This window comes from Eurypyga helias, unplaced genomic scaffold (assembly GCF_000690775.1).
Source record: "Eurypyga helias isolate BGI_N326 unplaced genomic scaffold, ASM69077v1 scaffold12101, whole genome shotgun sequence".
Taxonomy (NCBI): domain Eukaryota; kingdom Metazoa; phylum Chordata; class Aves; order Eurypygiformes; family Eurypygidae; genus Eurypyga; species Eurypyga helias.
Window position 1 is genome coordinate 24,087 of NW_010228956.1, and position 15,868 is coordinate 39,954.

The 15,868-nt window shown below is 47.4% G+C and overlaps 1 protein-coding gene across 1 annotated transcript; it reads left to right on the forward strand.

The window, feature by feature from the left end:
• Positions 1-2,431: 2,431 nt before the first annotated feature.
• On the forward strand, positions 2,432-12,636 carry MARCO (macrophage receptor with collagenous structure). The gene is made up of 15 exons (XM_010160217.1): positions 2,432-2,531; positions 3,613-3,714; positions 4,070-4,300; positions 4,727-4,762; positions 6,012-6,047; positions 6,414-6,521; positions 7,795-7,906; positions 8,024-8,064; positions 8,590-8,688; positions 8,784-8,837; positions 10,024-10,068; positions 10,222-10,329; positions 11,590-11,631; positions 11,976-12,152; positions 12,506-12,636. The coding sequence occupies exons 1-15, from the start codon at positions 2,432-2,434 to the stop codon at positions 12,634-12,636; spliced, it is 1,422 nt and encodes a 473-aa protein (XP_010158519.1).
• The last annotated feature ends 3,232 nt before the right edge of the window (positions 12,637-15,868 follow it).

Below are 15,868 nucleotides of genomic sequence, written 5' to 3' on the forward strand. Positions count from 1 at the left end.
GGGGAGGTAGGAGGAGCAGCAGGAAGGAAAGGGACCAGGGCATCCTAGCAGAGAGCCTGGAAGGTGAGGCCGATGGCCCAGCAGACATGTCTCATATTGTTCTGGAAACTGCGTGTTCTATTAACAATCCCAGTGTTTCAGCAAACCCTCAGCCTAGGGAGACTGCACTGAATCAGCAGTTTCTTTTCTTTTTTTCTTTCTCGATTTAGTAACCCCGATTGCACAATCAGAGTCAATCTACTGCTGCAGTCGGTGATGGTGCAGCAAGAAAAGAAAGGCAGCAGATAGTGAGGGCAGCGGCTGCGAGTGCACCCAAAGGCTGAGTGAGCGTGTCACTACATGATCGCTGATGTCCGTGGTGTGACTGAGACTCTCGGCGCCATGTGCGTGGGAAAATCTGCCACCGGCTTGCAGAGGCAGATATCCACATGGCCAGGACGCTCCCGGCCAGCCAGATGCTCACCTGACTGACGGGAATGTGGCAGCACGCAGAGCTGCATGGGGCTGCATCAACTAGAAATAAAGGGAGAATAAAGCTTGACCAGCTGGGTGGGTAGCCACAGCTGGTGGACAAAGTTGGGTGGGATCATGACTTTGCTGCTGACCTTCCCAAAGCAGCTAAGTGGAGAATTGGACTATGAACCCTGAAGCAGTGCAGATAAGGACTGTCAAAATTGAGGGTCTCTACCCCTGCTTTTGGACCCATGCCACCTGGGCCTTTGAGAATGGCATGACTATGAGCAGTGGGAAAACATATCCCTGAACTTATTTCTCAGGGAAGGAAGGCACAAAGATCTCATTGCAGCTTATGCCTTTAGAAAATTACAGCTGCCAGCTTCTTTTTAATACTTTAGAAGTAAAATGGATTTGCCTAGAAGTGTTGTTAAAAGCCTCTTTGCTGTAAATCTGCTCTCCGTGGGCACCTGAATCACACCGATCCCTATGAACATCCACTTGGCAACACAAGTGCAGTCATGCCCAAATCATCACCTGGCCCAGCAAGAGTAGATGGCTTCAGGCTCTCTCAGGCTGGTCAGCTGAACCACCCAAACCGTTAGAAATGGGCTGGATATGAGCCCTTACCCCAGTGGGGAGTCAATGCCATGAAGGGAGAGGATGCACAGGTAGTTACTATGGCTCGGATGATCAGTGGCAACCTCTTGAGACACCCTAATTCAAAGTGGTATCTGAACCCTTCACAACGAAGCAAATTATTCCAATTCCTACTCAGTGTGTAGCAGAATATGTGATAATGTAGGACTCCTCTTTCTCCCTGCTGGCGCCAAACCAAGCCACAGCTGCACAAGCACATTTGAAAGGAGAACGCAGAAGTGGATTTAAAAATCCCCGTGTATTTTTGGTTTAAGCCTTTAAGAGATCTATAAGTGCAGAACAGCGAGCTTCGTTCTCCACCGTGCCGTCAGAGTGTGGATTTCCAGCTCTTGCCTTCTTCCATGGCCACGCAAAGCAACGAGGACCCAGCAGCCCCGCAGGTGGACACAGACCTGCAGCCCAGGAGAAGACCGTGGGGTGGGGACGGCCCCGCACGACGGAGAGGTCAGCACGTGGCGGCAGCTTTGTGGGTGCGGAGGGCCCTGTCCGGTACCTACCAACGGCTCTCAGCAGTGGGCTTGGGTGAGTCACTTCGCTCTGCACAATCAAAATCCACCCCAGCACAAATGGAGACGTCGAAATGCCGAATGCCACAGCGAGGTCTGCAGGGGTGGGTTTAGCAGAGTATGAACAAAGAAGAGGTGAGGTGGTAGGAATTGTGTCAGTGGGTGTGGAAAATGGGTCAGAGGGAAAGCAGGGGCTGGAGAGAGTCTCGGCGAGGAGGCTGCAAGTGTCTCTTCTCCATTACATCCCAAACTTATTTGGGCTTCATCATCCCCTACCCAACCATCATTCGCTTGTCTTTACAACTCCTCCCGATTCCTTCCTTGCACTTCAGTCATGCACCATCACTAAGTCAGCATCAGTGCAAGTGAATGTGTTTTTCACTACCATCCAGTGTTTCACCTCCCTGTCCCAGGGCATGGATCTCCAAGATTACATTGAACCTGGGATCCTCTTGGCTAGATGAAGAGGTTTATTGGTGTTAGGAGCAAAATACCTTCCTCGTGCCCAACCCTGCTGAAGTGCAGAGATGTTGAATAACTCAGGGTTGAATCTCTTGCAGGATCCTGCCTGAGGGTCCGTGGACACAGTATCCCCAAATGAGCACGCAAGAGCAGCTGAACTTCTCAGCTGTGGGATTTTTTGAGGAACTGTTCAAATTACCACATCAGAGTTCTCACAAGTCTATAAAAACTGAGCAGATAGGAAAAGCATATCAGAAAGCATATCAAATCAGGAGGCAGATAGGAAGTCCCTTCAGTTCTTTATTGTCCATAATCTGACAAGGCTTTAGGTTAGCTGCAAGAAATTTGTCATGAAAATTGAAGACAGATACGGAGACGATATGAACACTTGCAGTATTTCAGACAAGATTGGGTTTGCCTCAGCTGCTACTACAACCTTTCAGATAAGCGGTATGGTTTTTTGTTATTAAATGGATTGATACGGATTTTATCTGGCCTATGAAGAAAGCAGTGCATAAAAATGAAATATGGTGTTTATGCTGCATATTAAAGGCTTTTTACAGTGATTTTGCAACTAAATTAACTGACCATTTAAAAAGAGAGGTATGTGAAAGTGTCCTTTCTAGCCCAAAGCTGATGCTGAGCGTCAGGAAAAAAATAGTTCTTTTCTTGTTTTAGAAAATTCCTAATTTCACTTTGTAAAACTTTCACGTCTTAATAGTTAAGATACTGAAATCACCAGATCCAATAAAAAAATTAAGTTTATGAATTTTTAGCTGAATATAAATACTTCATTGCTGACTAAACCATTCTATTGTAAAATTAATTAAATCATTTTACTCTTTTAAAGCTAAGACTTTAAACTCCTGATTACATTATTTTGAAAAAAAAAAAAAAACTTAATTAAGAGTAACTTCCTGAATGTCTGAAGTAGTTATTAATGCTTCTGAAATACATTTTTCTCCCTAAAGGCCAAAATCTGACAAAGCAGTTTATTTCTTCTACACTTGCTGGTGACAGTTTGTTTAAAATGTTACCACTTTGTTTTTCATTTGTTCTGCAGCTCAGTTTATTATAGATTTTCCATTTGTTTCCATGTATACATGCCTCACTGTTGGAATCGCATGTTTTCGGTGCTCTGGATGCAGAGGGCATGTGCTTTGAGCAACCCTCTTTGAATAGCAGTCTGGGACAACTAAAAGCAATGGAAACTGAGAGTTTATTGATGCAGAAAGAGGACAACTATGATATTTATACTATTATAGGCTGGATTAAGTCTTGATAGAAGTGAGTTGGTTGAATTGACTAAGGAAAAGATGGCCAAGTGGATTGTGGTGCAAAGCCTGGACCAGGGGAAGGCACGCTGCCTTGCCTGCGGGACACAGCAAACTCACAGGGGAACCTTGCTGCTCCTGGTTGTGGGAAAGCATCACTAATTTATTGCAGCCAAGCCTGAAATGGCTGGAAGCAACCAGAATTTGTAGCAGGAGAGATGTGAGAGGGTGTCTACCCCACTTCTGTTGGTTTTTAGAGCCTCGAAGACAAAGAAAGCCATCCACATGCTGCAGTAGGGCAGCCCTTGTCATGTACCTGCTGCTGCTGACGGCTGGCCAGGCGCTGCTGGCATACAAAGGTAACACTGCGACCCTTCTGCAAGCTTGGCATCAAGAGACTGGGGGGTCTCAGGGGGCATGGGTGAGTGGGGATGGGCACACAGATAGGAAACCTCTGCACGCCACAAGTCAAACAGGCGCTGCAGGAAACCGTTCCCCCACCCCCTATATATGCTTTGCATTTCCAAAAGCACTCCCAGCTGCACTCCTGGCTGTAGCAAGGACCAGCGCATGAAAACCACCTCCCCAGGTCAAACTGGTGGTGTTTAACCCCGGGTGTCCTCCACCGGTGCCGAGAAGCTGCTTTGCCAAACAGGCGCTTGCCAGCCGGATCGGGCAGGGAATATTCACTGCATGGGCCTTTTGTTTCCTCAGTGTTTAAGATGCAGAGAGAGATACTGAAATGTCAAGAACAAAATACCTCCTACACAGAAGAGGTTCTGGAAAGCTCCTTTGCCGACAAACTGGTTTTGGGGAGAAACCCTATAAAAAAGCACATGGAAGATGAAGAAAACTGGAGGAGAAGCTTAGAAAAGGAAATCACCATAATGAAAAGCAGCAGTGCAAACCTGATGAAGATGATGAACAACATCACCCTGGTTGCAGGTATGGCCCCATTTCTCCATGCTGGCTGTACAGTGTGGAGAATTGGTTCTTCCACACCTCTGGCAAAGCTGGACCAAAAACCTAGTTGAGATGAACAAATAACTGGGGCAAGATTTGGTCTTCCTCTCTGTTAGTTAGTGATGTCCCAGCATCCAGGGTTGGATGCTGGCTTTGGACACCCTGGCTGGGGAGCTAGATACACCTGGAGAAGCTGGAGCACAGCCCCACGCAACCCTCCCAGATCCCACTACAGCTGCACACATGGCTCCGGGCTGCTCTTCCCTCCCGTAACATGTAGACTTGGGCTCTAGGTGCCCTCTGAAAGGGTGGTGTCTTCAGCCAGACCTCAAGCCTATCAATCAACCCCATACTGGTACGTCCCCCACTGAGTGCAGACTACTGAAAAATATCCATTACATATTTCAGGACCTCCTGGACGCAAAGGGGATCCTGGCACACCAGGTATGTTGGTAAATGAGCTGTAAGCATTCTCTTCTTTCTCTTTTTTCCCCTAAGAGACCAGTAGTGAGGATCTGGGATTTCAGTCTCTAGACCCAGATCCTACCTAATGTGCAGACACCCAGTGCCCTGGCCATAAGGAGACCTGATGCCCCTTTTGACTGATCCCCTGGGAGCCTACCAGCTTGCCCAAGTGCTCCTGCAGAGATCAGTGACCACCATGGAGGACCATTTTGGCTCTGCCTGCTCACTGCTAGCCCACCAGAAAAGCTCAGGGGTGATGGAGGAACTGTACCTGGTCATTATCGGCAATAACCATTCTAAATCCCCATGTGAGACAGGAGAGGACCAGTGAGAGGGTTTATGTGCATCCCACAACCAGTGGATCAGGGCTAGGTCTGCCCCAGACATAGGCAGGACCTGCTGCCTAGCTCACTCCAGGACAACTCAAGGAGACCTCCCCTGTCTCTGTTCTATAGAGCCCCAGCTGAATGGTGTGTGTAACAAATAGTGACAGATTTGGGACCTTGCCCAGCTTGTCCCTGGGAAAACAACCACACAGAATCAGAAATGAGCTGGGTGAAAGTGCTCCCCTCCACAGCCACGCACAGGCTGCTAGACTGGGTACCTGGGGGTTTCAGGTGGAACTACACGTGCTGCAGGAGAGAAATGTCTCCAGACTGTGAGGATGCGGCAAGTCCTGGTCTCATGTTGGCTCCACTTTGAGCGGGCCTTGGACCTGGCAATGTCCCGAGAAACCATAGTTTCTATGATCCTATGATGGTGATCTAAACTGCAACCCTTGTTAGGTCAGGTCTGTATCTCATCCATCCCTAGTTCTTGGCTACACTGATGAGCTTTTCTGAAGAAAAAAAAAATTAATACATTTTAAAAAGTCATGTTTTCATATCTTCCTGGCTGCACTTACAACACTGAAAGAGCACCTCCCGCCAAGCACCTTTATTATACATTAGAGCCCCATCATTCAGTGCATTTTCAGGAAAGATCTCCTCAAAGGTCCCCACGAGCTGGGCTTGGCCGAAGGACAGCTGGCCTCTGCCCAGCCATGCACTCAGCTGAGCTCCACAGGTTTTGCTTGAGTGATTGTGCTGGTCCCTGCCAGCTGAAGATTGGCCTCAGTGGTGACCAAAAGCGCATGCACAAAGGACGGTTAAAAAATTCATATCTTCTTCTTAGCCATTACTGCAAATAGATGATGTGTGTCAGCTGATATATGTATTTTACATCTCAGGGCTACGGGGACCACCAGGGACAAAGGGAGACCAAGGTAAGGCTTTTCTGACACCTGAATTATTTCTGTGGATGAACATAAAGTGGTTTTATGGTTGATTTTATGGGCAATCTTGTCCTCCGTCAAGGTGTAAGTCAGTAGAAATGTCATTGGAGTAGAAGGAAATAAGCCTATGTAAAATTAATGGGAACAAAAGCAAAAATTATCTGGAAAAATTCTTATTTTAAAAGTAAATGTGCACTGGTCATGGTGGTCCAATTCCCCACTGTCCCCAGCACCACTCTCAAGTTCACAGAGAGCAGAGCTTGGCTCATGCCCTCAGCTGAGCTGTGTGACCTGCCACTGACGTTCCCAAGACACGGCAGCCGATGAAGCCTCAGAGAAGTGGTGTTGTCCTTCCAGGCTTCCAGGGACTGCAGGGAGCAAAAGGGAGCAAAGGAGACCCTGGTTCTGCTGGCCCAAGGGGTGAACAAGGAATGAGAGGAGAAAAAGGAGAGGTGGGCCTTGCAGGTAAGGCATCTTCACTGTCTCAACACTTTTAAGGTTCTCCCAGGTATTCCTGTTTAAACTCATTCTACTTAAAACACCAGAAGTCTTCATAGGTCAGATATTTCATAAAAATCCAGGCAGTCCTGAGCATGGCTTGGCAGTCAGAGAGGGAGCTGGATGAACAGGACACTCGATCTGATCTGAAGGGATTTCATTCCATGTCACGCTCCAGCAAAGCTCCCAAAGGAGGGCTGGGGGAAAGGGGACGTGCAAAATGTTGATTCTGCACCATGGAAGTCTCTTTATAGAGCGACCTTTGTCTCATGAAAGCCGCAGGTATTCAATTCAATTATCATCTTATCCCAGATTAAAGTAATGATGTTTGCAGTAGGATTTTCATGGTATAAAATAATACAATATAATTTATGTGCACAAGCATGTGGATGTTAGTCCCCACTTCAGTAAAACTAATGTCTGAGAACTTTGTGTCCTATGTAAGCCTGACTTTTGTACACTTTAAATAGAAGAGTTATGCACTGTGTTTCTGCCGTGTAATGTGCATTAGTGGGCATCTCCTGGATAGCTGTTATTCGGATATTCCAGAGAGGAAAGGCTGAAAGCAGGATAGCAGAAGAAAGGTGCGTGTGGTGCAGAGCAGGTTGGACAGGTTCATTATAGCTTCCTCAGGTCTTCCATCAGATCCTACATGCTCCAGTGTGCTCATTAGCATAAATTGCTCTAGAAAAGAAAAATGAAAGTAGGAGGAATACCGAAAGCAGAGGATTTTGGATAATTCTGGAGCAGAAAGACGAAGGAGATGTCACCCTTTAAATGAGGCATTTTGAAGTTCTTTCAGAGCATTACTATCACTTGTTGAGAGAGGAGAAGGCTAAGGGGAGATGCAGCAGTTCCATGGAAGCACCACAATGGAATACGCTGTCTTCCACCTCCACTGGGGCTAGGAGAAAGGAATGGTTCAGACTGCAGTAAGGGATATTTAGCTAGAGAAGAAAACACTCTAGTGATAGGGATAGTTCGGGGAATAGACTGGGAAGGTGTCATGGCACCATTGCAAGTCTTTAGCAGCATGTCAGCAAACATCTGGCCAGACCATGAGGTGCCATCCAGCCCTTCCTACAGCTTTACAGGAATGTTGCTAATGGAAAATGTGGCTGTGAGTCAAGCTCTGCTACTGGGGAAGCTAGATGAAGGTGCTCCACTGGCTGCAGAAACAACACATCTCCTTTTTTTTTTTTTTTTTTTTAACTTACACACATGCCCTGCTGTTTGGCAGGTCTCCAAGGACAGAAAGGCGAAACGGGCAAGAAGGGAGACCCCGGGCCCCATGGACCCATGGGTCCTCAGGGACATCAGGGAATCCCAGGAGTGCCAGGTGTCAAAGGTAAGTGCAGAGGACACAGCACAACCCCCTGTCATCACATGTGCTGTGGTGGAGCGCTGCCCTAGCTGAAGCGTTTGGCTAAGCCTCGTTAGCACTGATGCTAGGATGTTGTTGCAGGTAGCACAGGGGAGCCTGGACATCCTGGGCAGAAAGGAGAGGCAGGTAAGCAGTACAGAAGGTGCAGTTTCTTCTAGAGATGTGAGACCAATCTCTTTCAGATGGTGCTTCATGACAAGGAAAACTGCAGTCAAGCTACATCCCAAAAGGGGAGAGAAAAGATGATGACTAGATGAAGAACCCAATGTTGTACAAATCGCCCCCACAGCCTCAGCTGTCTCATCCAGACCCACTCACTGTGCAGGAGAATGAGAGGGAAACTGTGGAGGGCCATGTCCTCCCTCCTGACATGTATGCACACACAAGGGCAGAAATTGGCTGATCTTTTAGAAAAGCACTTGTGCCTCTCCAGGCTGACAGTCTGCAAGGGCTGGGACCAGCCCTCACTGCTCTGCTGAGACTAGCACTGCCGGGGAACGACTGCAATTTGGAGAGACCCAGCACTTGTTTTGCCTTCATAGGGTCAACTCAATCCACACAGTGCAGGGGCCAGTGACTGAGCCATCTTTCTTTTTTCTCCTTCGTACGTCATGTTGCATTTCACATGTGCTGCTTTTGCTCAACCTCAAGGCGTAAACGGAGAACGTGGACCTGTGGGAATTCCTGGCCTTGAAGGCAGACCTGGTCAGAAAGGGGAGAAAGGAGACCATGGGCCCAGTGGTAGTGCAGGTACAATGCTACTCAAACCTGTAACTCACTGACCTCCTACTCCGGCTTCGCTTTGTGTGATGGCTTCATCTTCACTGCTTTGTTTGTAATTTCAGGAATACCAGGCACTGCGGGACTCAAAGGTGAAAAGGGAGACAGAGGAGTAACAGGTAAAGGAGAATAAAATAGGCACGGGAAAGGGATCTGCAACAGCAAGTAGGCAATTCTTAAGTCTTGTTCTTGGAGCCACAACACATCCCAGGATGCCATGGTGGGCCTGGGCCTCTGCCAGGCTGCTGGGAGAGCAGCTACTCACAGGAGTGTCTGTTTCAACCATCAGTAGTGTGTGTGAGGAGGTGGTGTTGCCTGAACTTTTGTAGAAATAGAAAATGCACAAACAAAGCAGCAGTATAAGATGAACCAAACAGTAACCTCCGTATCCTGGAGCTAAAGACAATAAATCTGATGGGGAAGGGTATTCATTAAGAAGCATGTGTCCTAGCCTCCTCTGTAGCATTGCAGGAAGAAGTATCTTCACACACCAACTTGTAACGCATAACCTAGGCCTTTTGTTTGAACTGCTGTCTGAAGAAGGCCACCTCTCTGTCCCTGGCACCCAAACGATAGGGTGACATTATGCAGTACAAGCCTATTCCACTGTATTTCTCTTGAATCAACCTCTTTAACCCTGAATTTATACACTGCAACCTCTCATCTCCATCAGGAGGTGACAGAGGTCCAAGTATTGCATCCTTCTGCATTCACTGATACCTGGATGATAGGGATGGGAGTCACCTGCCCAACATTCATAGAAGCACAGAATGGTTTGGGTTGGAGGGAACCTTAAAGATCACCCAGTCCCAACCCCCCTGCCATGGGCAGGGACACCTTCCACTAGACCAGGTTGCTCAAAGCCTCATCCAGCCTGGCCTTGAACACTTCCTGGGATGTCTTATTTATATATATATAATGTAACATCCAGGGATGTCTCATTATGTTCTTGCATACATCTGATGCACCTAAATTTATGTCTAGGCACTCTGTGGGGGATCAGTGAAGACCCACTTGGACAGAGAATCTCTATCCCATTAGCGGAGTTTAGGATACGAAATAAATGACCAGAACTCGATCTGCCTCAGATGACAACTCTCAACTGCCTCTATTTTCTGTATTGAAGAGGTCTGCACCTAATATAATGGAAATAAAACACCCACTTCAGAAATGGATGCCTGTAGTGCAGACAGCTAAACTGGACCAGTTGAAATCTATCAGACATACTAGTTTGCATGAACCTTTATGAATGTATAACTATCTGTCTTATATATTTTGTTTGTTTGTTTGTTTTGATGCTCTTAGGTCTTCAAGGGCAGAAGGGAACAAAGGGAGACCAGGGCGTGTCAGGTAAACCCTTGTTTGACAGCATCACTTTGATGATGTTGATGAAGCAAAGCGCTTTAAATGCCGTGTTCCACTTCTCTGCATCAAGTTGAAATGCTCATCACATTCTTTCCTTGGGAAGGGACAAAGGCAATGACCTTATTGCTTTCCATCCAGGTAACCCAGGCCTAACTGGTCAAAAAGGAAGCAAGGGTGATTACGGCAGTCGTGGTCCAAAAGGTGAACCAGGAGTGAAAGGAGCCAAGGGAGACCGTGGATTCCTTGGTAAGGCTGTTTGCCATGGGTCTGTGGAGCTGAATGGTGCATTTGGGTTTGGGACTGTACACCACACATGGGCACAAGCTGTTCTGGGGCATGTTTACAGAGCTCATTTAGAGGAACTCAACAGACAGATCAGCATTCCCAGAAGATGAATGTGCAGAGCATCACATTTACGCCTTCGGAAGTGTGCTAAAAGATATGCGAGTAAAAAGATGCTTTAGATATTTTCAGATCCCTCATCCCATTGAAAACTGGAACAAACCTACGTTCCTCATTGCTTTGTACAGAGTCATCTCACAGCATACCACACTGCTGGGATAAATCCCACATAAACACGGCAGTTGGAAACACAGTATCGGAAACCCCAGGGCTGTTTAACTATGTGTCTCTAATTGTAGGTCCCAAAAATAGACAGTTCAAAATGGCCAACACTACAGCTACTCCCCATCCTTAGCTCCCTCCCTTCCAACCACAGAATGCTTCCAAAAAACTAAGACCTGCAGTAAAAACCCTGCAAAAACGTAGTTACAATAGGCCATTGGGAAGCAACCAGTACTGCAGATGCTTTTCATTTTAATTGTTCACACAGAATAGTCCAAGAGACCTCAGAAATAACATAAACTAGACCCTGTGTAGGACTCCTCCATGCAATGCTCTTCTGGAACTTTGCCTCTGGAAGAGGGGAAAAGCATAACTGGGATGGCCACAGGTTAGGGACTGCCCTCTGGGTGGGTGTCATCTCCTGGTCCCAGGAGGAGACTGGAATGTGTGCTTTGTGCAGGTAGTTTTGGGGGGATGAGCTCATTGGGTTTTTAGGCCAGGATGCTACACAGAAATGTGGAGGACTCTTGGGAGTGGCTTTCTGTTGTCCCATGGCAGCACCTGGAGAGCAAACCTCATGATGTAGATCTTCCTGCAAGCGTGTTAGGAGTTACCATGCCTGCTTCTGGAGAGCCCAAAGGCTGCCAGAGATGTTATTTTACAGGTGGTAGTGAGAGTAAGATACATTTTCCAGGAGTGAGTGGGTGGGATTTCACAAGTGGCCCTTTTCTTGGGTCACACGCTAGGAAGACTTTGCTGTATGTTATCATACTTTTTTTACCACGATTCTTTTACATAACCTCAATCATTTCAGGAGGCCCACTCCACAACAGGACAGACCCCTTATATCTCTGACTGACTCAATTATTCAGAAAAAGTTAATAACTATATTTTCCCCCAAACAGCTGTCAAATATTTGCTTTTTTTTTTAATTTGGAACAGGTTCCCCAGGAATAAAAGGGAGCAAAGGTGAAAAAGGCGAAGGTACTGGACTTTTGTTTCTTCTTCTCTCACTTGCCTCCTGGCATGAAAGCTATCTGAGATCAGGACCAACATTTTCCCCTGCACACACTGGTTAACCTGCAGCACAGCCGCCAGAACCGAGGGGTCAGTGCTCTGAGCTGCAGTCTGGTTTCTCCAGACCCAGGAGAGGGACTCAAATTACTTGGATTTGAGCTACCATTAACTTCTGGTCCCACCCTGGCTACAGCTGTGCAGATGGGAACATTAGTCCAATTTGGGAGGTCACTGCTTCCATCTTTCAATGTTCTTTTTTCCTCACGCCCGTACGACTAGTAAAGTTATTTTCTTCTCCCCTGAACTGTCAGGCAACTTCAATAATTTAATAAGAATTGCGGAAGGGGGCAGGAGGGGCCGCGTGGAAATCTTTTACCAAAGGACCTGGGGAACAATCTGTGACGATGGCTGGGACATCCAAGACGCCACTGTGGTCTGCCGAATGCTGGGATACAGTCGTGCGATCGCCAGCTTCACAGCCACAGCAGGTGAGTCCACAACAGTGTTTGACTTCCCCGGGCCAGTCCTCGAGACTGTGGCTGCGTTCCTTGCCTGGCACGGGATGTTGCACACGCTCAGAAAGCACTGCAGCAAGGTCCCTTACATGAGAAGCAGGAGAGCAAAGAGGATCACCTCAAAGGGGCAGCTCTTTCCCCTTGAGATGAGGGAGTTGCACGTCAAGTGCTGCTTGAACTGTGCCCAAAGGCTTAATTTCCACCAAGCCAACCATGCAACCCAACACACGCCTGCTATTCACAGGGGTCTCTTTAGGAAAAAAATGCATATTCCTCTTCCTTTTGTCTAACTTTGTTTGTTTCTTTCTTTAATTTGTCTTCCAAAGGCACTGGACAAATTTGGCTTGATGACGTGAATTGCACCGGAAGAGAAAATTCAATTTTAGACTGTCCAAAGCCCAACTGGGGGGTGAACAACTGCTCCCACAGTGAGGACGCTGGTGTGGAGTGCATTTGATGGGACACAGAGGCTGCCACGGCAGGCGCTCTCGACCCTTGTCTCTATGGGGCTCTTGTTCATAACGTAAACCCAGTGTCACCAGGCTGTGCTTGTAGTCTCTTTACCAGGTAATAAAAATATTGTCAGAGAAATTTGAATTTTCCATAGATTGATAATGTTTGCAAGACCCACAGGTAACCTGAAATGTCCCAGCTGTCACAAAACAACAGGAGCTCAGGCACGTGAGTCAGTTCACAGCTTTTCCAGCTGCCTGACATGAGCTCATCTGCAGTAGCTCGCAAGTGTATGACCTCTAAGTCCACAGGGGAGGAGAGCTCGTCTCCTTTAGCCTAGTGCAGTAAGAGGGAGCAGGATAAGCATGCAGAATTGAGCAGTTACTGCAGCTGAGCTGGCCTAGTCCGCCTCTGGCACAGCTGTGAGTCTGAGACTAAGCCCCCTATAAAGTGCAGACACCCAAGAGAGGAGATGCTCAGAAATCATCAGATGATCTCTCTGGCATACAAATACAAATGTTCTCCAGAAATTATGCTGATCACAGGTTAAAATGCAAAAATAAGTGCCTGGGATCTAGGTGCTGCACTATTCTGGTGTTGCACAGACCTTGTTTTTGACCTCAGCCAAGTGCTCTGTCTTCTCTGTCAGTGCTTCCTAGCCTGTCCCCAGAAGCAATGCCCCTTACCTTACGCCTTACCTGGTGTATAAAGATAAGAATTTTCATACCTTTGGAAAAGAGATACTCCAGTAAAGCAAAGGGACAATGAATAAAGGCAATAATGGGGAAGTATTAGCTAATTAAACTTCCAGAGTGAAAATACGGACCCTAAACCAAAGGCTTCTACCTTAATTGAAAGTCTTACATGTGTCTGAGATAATAACTGAAAAGCTTTTCCTCCTTAAGGCCTAGGTCTTCCCCCTTTACACCAGCACTGGACACTCAGTAAGCGACAAGCAGCTTGTGGACGTGTAGCTGGGCACATTGCACCAACCTGTTTGTGGACATCCTGTTTGAAATGTCAGAAATTCCTGTAAGCAACTCCACACTCTGACTTAATGTTAGTCATAATTGCCTTTATCTACACAGATTTGTAACTTGTTTTCAGTGTTTAGAAATCCAGATATAAATGTAAAAGCCGAGCAGTGCTGCCAAGGGCAGCAGGTGATAGGGCATCCAGGGCCAATGTGAGTGTGAAGACCCAGAACTGCATAGGGTGCGACAGTGCAGTGTGCAACAAAGCTCATCACCATTTTGAACCAGAGGAAATGTTTGTTACGGGGTCTCAGGCCTCAGGAAAGAAATCTGGAAAATCCCAAGAGTTCTCCAGTATGCACTCTGATGCCTTTGACAGCAGGAGAATGAAGAGAGATGCTTATCATTCCTGGCTCTGGTTTAGAGGAGGTGTCTGCCATAAACCGTGGGTGAAACCTGATGAATGACAAATATTTCAGAGCTGGTGAAAACAGATAGTGGCTCATCTGCACGAGAAGAGACAAAAGCTTTCTCTTCTGGTAAGGAGCCCCACCAGCACTAACAGCATGCTGAGTACAGACACTTGGGCATACACAGCTTTCTGTAGGGCTCCCACAGACTGTGCTGAGCCTGCGTGGGTTTCTTCCATCTTTTTTTGTGTGTGGCAGTATGTAAATAAAGCATTTCCACTGTAGAAAATACAGAATACAAGCTGTATTCCTGTCTTGATACATCAGCATGTAGTGCTTGCACTCCCATTTTCTCACTTTTCTTGCCGACAAGGTACATTCCTCACCATATTTCATGCTAAATGCTGAGATGTTTGATTGTTTTCATCAGGCAAATCTGCCACTGAAGGGAAAGCCGCTGTGTCCCCAGTGATGACCCCTCGGCTGGACAAATTCCCATAAATCTCCTTTTCGGAGAATGGACATCCAGAAAAGAGCAGTTGTGCAGGGATTAAGGTCAAGACACCAGAGGTTATACCTGCATGCCCAGAACACCATAGACCAGCCTGTCTGCTCCTAAGCACAGCAAGTTGAACCCAACCTGCTGTCCAACAGCACGCCCAGAAACTGCAGCATGACATGCTTAACCTACCCCCCGACACTTCTTCGCCTTGCAGCGAGGATGTAGTCTGCACAATCTGGAGTCAGAGGTAGTTCCTAGCAGCCCTGGAGAGTCCATGCCAACACTGTTCAAGTGCACAGAATGACATTTATCTTGCAAAGGCTAAAGGAGAAGGGGAAGGGCTCGAGGTGGCTCAGGCAGGCCAGGGTGATGGCTGCAGGGGCTGGGAATGACACTGCTAAAAGGGAATGGACTGAAACATGCAGCTGCCTGGCAGCATTGGCATAGCCCCCTCCATTCCATGGGGATGCAGGGAGCCAGTACAAAAGTCCTCACACCAGTACAGTCATTCTGGTCTGGAAAGGAAAACAGGGGGCTCAGGACCAGAACCTGTGTTAATATTACTCTGCTGGAAAAAGCAGAGCTTGGCAGGAAAACAGACATTGCCTTCATGAAACCATTCCACGTGTCGGGTCCAGAGAGGGAAGCCCAGCCAGCTGGGCAGAGAGCTGCGGGCACAAAGCTCACACACGAGTCAGAAATAACCATTTCTAAAGCAGAGAATGTCTGAGCTGCAAGAGGAGAACTGAGCCCAGTGCGGGGTGTACCATGTGCAAGAAATAGCATCCACCGGAGGGGACCATCGTGTCCGAGTTGTGGTGCCCGTGATTTCACCCTTCGTGACGGGCTCAGTCACAATGGACCCTCGTGGAGAAGCGCTGCCCAGCTGCAAATGAACAGCAGAGGCTGCTAGGTGGCAGCTGCAAAATTCATGTCTGACCCTCTTCTGTCCAAACCAGGGTGAAGCCAGAAAGAAGTTACTGATGTTGTGAAAGCAGGAGGAAACCCCTCCCAGTTCCAGCAAGAAGGAGATGAGCTGGGGAAGGGATGGAGGCTGTGAGGTTGTTAGGTTGCAGGCTCGCTCCTCACCAGAGCCAGGACTCCAAGGGCCAGGAAAAAAAAAAGTGAAATCCAGTTTTGGCAGATTTAGAGTTTGTACTGAATTCCGCAGTGCTAATTCAAATGACAGATACCTGTGGCAGCTCCTCACCTGGTACAAACTGCCATACCCACTGCTATGCTGTATTTCCGTAGGGCTAAGAAAAGCCCTTATTTCATTCCAAAAAGCAGAAAAAATGCTGATTTCTTTCAGAACCCCTGAAAAAAGCTAGCAGGGGGACCGCCAGTCCC

Coding starts and splice junctions, on each gene's coding strand:
- MARCO (XM_010160217.1), top strand. CDS start 2,432: ATGAAAATTGAAGACAGATACGGAGACGATATGAACACTTGCAGTATT. Junction 4,301..4,726: donor CAACATCACCCTGGTTGCAG/GTATGGCCCCAT, acceptor TACATATTTCAG/GACCTCCTGGACGCAAAGGG. Junction 8,689..8,783: donor TGGGCCCAGTGGTAGTGCAG/GTACAATGCTAC, acceptor TTGTAATTTCAG/GAATACCAGGCACTGCGGGA.